The sequence below is a fragment of the Portunus trituberculatus genome, chromosome 24, assembly GCF_017591435.1.
Source record: "Portunus trituberculatus isolate SZX2019 chromosome 24, ASM1759143v1, whole genome shotgun sequence".
NCBI lineage: Eukaryota > Metazoa > Arthropoda > Malacostraca > Decapoda > Portunidae > Portunus > Portunus trituberculatus.
This window is the reverse complement of record NC_059278.1, coordinates 17215498-17221497: the sequence shown is the minus strand read 5'-3', so window position 1 is coordinate 17221497 and position 6000 is coordinate 17215498. Positions and strand designations below refer to the sequence as shown.

Below are 6000 nucleotides of genomic sequence, written 5' to 3'. Positions count from 1 at the left end.
CATCTTTTTCTCGCCCTTGGACAGTTTTCTCTTCTTACATTAAAAAACATTGATAACAGGCAGTAATGACACTTAATAACATGACTAGCTAAAGTTCACATGATTTAAAGGAAGTGATTCGTCCACCCTACACTCTAAAATAACAAGCCACGGTTCCTGTCTAGCAATGAAGCAACATTCTAAACAACTCCATCCTTCATTGAGTGAGTCGAGACTAAACTGCGCTGATTCGAACCCTTACTCTTCTCTCCTCCGTCTTGTTCAGCAAAGTTCAGTCATACAAGGATTATTCAAGTATTTTCCTTGTGCATCTTTCGTTCAGTACTGTCTCGTGATCTGTCTTGCCTCACGTGCCTACTTGCACCTGCTCATCTCCAACAGTCACTCCAGGAAGAGAGAACTCAGAGAAGTAATGATGTTAATCCTCCAATTCTCGTCCTCTTGGCCCGTGTTCAGAAACGCTTTGCTCTCTCACCACTATTTTCCCAGGCCACAGAGATGATTAGCGGGATTTTCAAGAGTTTCTCCAGTAAATAACGTATAAAATCTTGTTACTCGGCCTCTAGAACCATAAAAATACATTAAAAAAACAGTGTAAATATAAATAAAAGCCTTTTGAAATAGTGGAGGTGAAGCGCGGAAGTGTTAGGAAAATGAGCATCTCTCACACATACTTCGCTGCCAGACGTACGCACTTTCATCCTTATTATCGAAATTTGTCCATTCACCTTCTCAAGCTTAACGTTATGGATGAGTGAGTGAGTGAGTGAATGAGAGAGTCAGTGAGTGTGTGAGTGAATGAGCCTACAGTCACGAAACAATAATAATCACGAACAAGCGTAGAACAAACCAGGTATTTTAAGTCAACACACGTCACAAAGCACATCACAGCACCGTCACGACACACAAACAGCATCACACGAAGCACACTAAAACAACAGCAACACAAACTTATAAGAGAAAAAATAACACTGAAAAACCTGCAAAAAGGATGGAAAACACAATACTTACCTTATGACGAGTGAAATATCCATCTTGTATCCTCGTTGGCACCAATTTAGGCACTCAAAACGCTGCACCAGACTCAACACTGCTCACTCACTCGCACGCAAACATGAACGGTACACGCAACACTCACGGACACACAAACAATAGAAACTTAACATACACTGGGAAAGGAACGCAAGGAAGTCACGCAATACCTCTCAATACTCACGCTTCACACGCGACTGAAGGTTCCAATACTTCCTGTTCTTGGGTGTGTCAGGGATTCATAATTTTTACACCGTGTTTATTAGATTTATATGAGTTCCAACATATAAGTACATCGAACTGAGAGATAAAGAGACGCTAAAAAACACCAGAAAAGTATAACAGTAGTGGTTCATAAGCCGCTGGAATGGTCGTGAACTCAGTACCGTCTTATATAGTCTTTATAAACGGTATTTGAGGGTGTATATCAATGAACACCTGGACTAATTACGAGAAATAAGGTCAGATTAAGAAGGAAAAATGAAAAAAGTGAAGAGATGTGGAATGCAGGGTAGTATATGAAGCTGTTTATCAATGAATACTTAGATCTATTATGAAAAATACGGAACATGGATGGAAATTAAATGAAATGGTAATGGAAGATGGATGTCAGTGAACTCGGTACCTCCTGCTATAGTCTTCATAAACTGTATGAGGCTGTTTATTAATGACTACGTAGGTTTATTTATTATGAAAAATACCTAACATGGATATAGAAATTAAATGAAATGGCAATGAAAGATGGATGTCTGTAAGAAGTAAATAAATAAAATTGGTGTTTTATTGTCTATTGGTAAATCGAAATTGAAAATGATAGGAGAACATTTATAAAGAAAAATAAGAATAGGAAAATAAAGAATTGTAGATTAGAACAAAAAAAAAAAAACGAAGGATGAAAATAATAGAATACAAAACTAAATAACGATATGATTAGATAATTCGAAATAAAGAATAAAAGATTAGCATTTATAGAGAAAAGAAAAATAAAGCTTGAGGGAAGAAACGAAAGAAAATGGTAAATGAAAAACAAACAAAAACAAATGAATGAACAATGAAAAGTGAAGACAGACAAAACCAAGATAAACACACAGACAACTTGTATTTCCAACTTAACCCATTCAGCGCTACGACGCGTTTCCATATTCCTTCTGCTAACTATCTGACGATTCTATACAGGTCCAGAAACTTATGTGGGGGATTAAAAGAATGAAGACTGTGGCCACTAATCTTCTCACCTCCATAGACCCTTTCCAATCCAATCACACACAAACTCATGGTAAAAATGCGTCCCAGTACTGAAGGGTTAACAATATACACTAACCTTGACTTTACACAGAAAATGAAGATTGAAGACACAGAATAAAAAAAAAAGAATATTCACAGACCGTTCGTATTTTCAGCTCATTGACTTACAGTAACATAGACTTTGCAAGATTTATAAAGGAAGTAACATAATCTCTCCAGTGGTAACAGACGTAACAGACACGTACATATATACACTAAAATGAAGGGAAGGGAAGGGGGCAGGGAGAGACGGAGGGAGGGAGGGAGGGGAAAGGGCACAGTTTATACAAGGGGAAGGGAGTGGGGTGAGGGGAGGGAGTGACTTAGTAAGGGGAGTTGATATAAATATAGTACTATATATTTACACTCATTGAAAAGTTACATAATGCCTGAGTAACCATGACAAGTTAACGAGATTGGCGGTGATGATGAAGTTAACACCATTTTAAACATCGCTCGTTCACACAATAATAATAATAATAACAACAATAATAATAATAATAATAATAATAATAATAATAATAATAATAATAATCTAAGCTAACGACCTGTGCTGTAATTTAAGGTGACTTTCTCTACTCTCTCTATTGGCCCACTCAACCATCGAAGACTTGGGTAACTAGTAAACTGCTTTCCTCTTCCCACGTTACTCCTGTCTTTTCACTCCGGTCTTGCATCAAACTCCTCTTTCTCTCTCTCTCTTTCGTTCACTCATCCAATTTCTTTCCTTCTTCTTCTTCATCTGTGACCTTTCTCGTTATCTTTACCCAGTTCTTGCATCAAATTCCTCTCTCTCTCTCTCTCTCTCTCTCTCTCTCTCTCTCTCTCTCTCTCTCTCTCTCTCTCTCTCTCTCTCTCTCTTTCGTTCACTCATCTAGCCTTTCACTCATCCAATCTCTTTCCTTCTTTTTAATCTAACTGTGACCTTTCTTTCTATCTTTACCTCGTTCTTGCATCAAACTCCTATTTCTCTTTCTCTTTCTCTCTCTCTCTTTCGTTCACTCATTTAACCTTCCACTCATCCAATCTGTCCTTCTTTCCTTCTTCATCTAACTGTGACCTTTGTTTCTATTTTTACCTCTTTCTTGCATCAAATTCCTCTTTCTCTCTCTCTCTCTCTCTCTCTCTCTCTCTCTCTCTCTCTCTCTCTCTCTCTCTCTCTCTCTTTCGTTCATCTAACCTTCACTCATCCAATCTGTTCTTCCTTCTTCTTCTTCTTTATTATTTAACCGCGTCCTTTCTCGCTATCTTACCTCGTTCTTGCATCAAACTCATCTTTCTCTCTCTTTCGTTCACTTATCTAATCTTCCTGTCATCCAATCTATCCTTTCTTCTTTATTATCTAACCGTGTCCTTTCTCGCTATCTTTATTGTACTATCCTGCCTTTCCTAATCACATTCTTACCTTTATCCTTCCTCTTCTCTCATTCTTATTCTATCCTGTCATTCTTAATCATTTCTTCCCACTGTGTCTTCCCTCTACGCTTTGCTATTCTATCCTTCACTTTCCCTCCGCTATTCTTCATATTCTCATCCAGTAATCTCCCACCACCGTCCTCTGGCAAAGCATCACCACGCTACACAACCGAGCACGTGAAAGGAAAGCACGTAAGTTATCACACATCGGCACTGCACGTTTAACTTCAAGACAGCGTGCGCGATTCCAAGTCCCGTGACACCTTGAGACAAACACTGAATAAAAAGACAGAACCAATAGAAAAGTTTCCCTCATTTCCTCTCATTTAAGTCTCTCGGATCGCACTGTAACGGTAAACAGTTGGAATAAAAGAACCAAATGGGCAAGTGTTCCTCATTTTCTACTCAGCAACATTGACCTGGAATCGTTCTTACGCCTTTAGACACCCACAGACACCCCAGGGACACCTTAGGGAAGCTTGGGGAATGAGACTGCAGGGGTAGGAGTAAGGAGGAACAGGAACCAGAGAAGGCGTTGTTGTCTTTCCCTCCTGAAGCAGCACTGATGATCAAGATTAGCTTAACTCTTGCCTCCTTGCGTTCAGGCCTCCGTTCCTGCTTCAAGGGCCGCTGACTGAGATTCCTGCTGGCTTTCTGACGGGAGGGAGTCCATAGCGAGAGATTCTTGTCCTGCAGGATCGCTCGGTAGGATCTCACGAACGGGGGATAACTGTTCGTTAGGGTCGGTCTCCAAGGATGTCTGTTCTTTGATCTTGGAACTTGATGGCTGAAATAAAAGGTGAATTAATTGATGAGATACGTGTGGTCATTCTTAACATTCGTCATAAGCGGTTCAGGTGAGTTTTTGGTCACTTTAGCAGCAAGCGAGCCCACACAGGTAAGTACAGGTAAGTAATAACACACAGGTGGGTGAGTAGTGGCAGGTACAGGTACAGGTGCGGTGGTCCATGCAGGTGTGTTCATTACGGGGCGGACGAACCTTAATGGTGAAGGTGAGATGGTATTTCTTGTTCTTATCCAAAAGGTCAGTGGGCAGGACTATCTGCTGGCGGGCCTGTCCGTGCTGTCCGGGGAGGGAGATCGCCTATTGCATTACTTGTACCGTCTTGCTCCAGGATCCGAACACTACTATACAGCTGCTCCTCCTCCTCCTGCCACTACTACTGCTACCACTACAACTACTTCTACGGTACTTCAGACAATCCTTACTCCTTCTGTAGCTTCTGTAGGACCTCCCCACGCCTCTGTCTCCCCTAGAGCTACAAGTCCTTAAACCGTATTTAGAAACACTTTGCCCTCTCACCACCACTATTTTCAAAGGCCACAGAGATGATTAACCGGGTTTTTGAGAGTGTTTCCCTTGTTAATATAGTGGAAACCTTGTCAATCTGTCATTAGAAGCGTAAAAACACCTTTAAAAACACGTGCAACTTCAACCACAGAGCCTTTGGAATAGAGTGGAGGTGCGGAGCTGAAGTGTTGCAGGATCTGGGTCAGTCTTCAGAAACGCTTTGCTCTCTCACCATGACTATTTTCCAAGGCCACAGGGATGAGTAGCAGGTTTATCAAGAGTGTTTCTCCTATTAATAAAGTAAAAATATTGTCACTCTGCCTCTTGAACCGGAAAAACACCCTTAAAAACTCGTATGAATTCAAATAAACCCTCTTTGAATAGTGGAGGTGAAGTGCTGAAATGTTTGAGAATACAGGGTCTGGTTCCCTATACGTGTCGCCCACCACCGCTACCTTACCTGCGCCGCCTCACCCTCCCGCCGCCGCCGCCGCCCGTGCATTGGTGAGGTGTAATACAACCGGTTAGAGGAGCCGTGAGAGGTCAACGGGACAAAAGCAGCAGGGAGGGACTCTGAGGGTGGATGTGTTTCCCTTCTCCGAGTGTTCTTAGTTAGAAATTTTGGAGTGTAAGAATGTATTTGTCTGATTATTGTTGTTGTTATTCTTGCTGGTTATTTAGTGGTTTATCTATTTATTTATTCAAGTATTCATTTTATTTACTGATTTATTTGATCTAAGCTAGCTGTTATCATTATTTATTACATTGGTTTATTTATTTTGTTATTTATTTATTCATTCATTCTCATTATTATGTTCACCATCATTATTTATCACAGAGCGCTTTATTTACCGAGTCTGTTTTTTTTTTTTTTTAAGGTATTACAATGAAACGCTCTGCTTAACAAGGGATTAAGGCGAGAAATGAGCATCTCTCACGCATGACTTGGCAGAGGT

General features: G+C 40.5%; 1 protein-coding gene across 8 annotated transcripts in view; it reads right to left on the bottom strand.

Annotated features, from left to right (window-relative positions):
• Window positions 1-1276: 1276 nt before the first annotated feature.
• The window catches only part of LOC123508384 (serine/threonine-protein phosphatase 6 regulatory ankyrin repeat subunit A-like), a 70901-nt gene continuing 66177 nt past the window's right edge, over window positions 1277-6000 (bottom strand). For 4 of the 8 annotated variants that reach the window (XM_045262084.1, XM_045262085.1, XM_045262086.1 and 1 more), the window contains 2 exons: window positions 4733-4816; window positions 1277-4519 (listed from right to left, as the gene is read on the bottom strand). In XM_045262084.1, the coding sequence (XP_045118019.1) occupies window positions 4334-4519; window positions 4733-4816 (270 nt within the window). In that variant the 3' untranslated portion in view covers window positions 1277-4333. The remainder of the gene's footprint in view (window positions 4520-4732; window positions 4817-6000) is intronic. The other 4 variants (XR_006675932.1, XM_045262088.1, XM_045262091.1 and 1 more) reach the window with 4 other exon arrangements.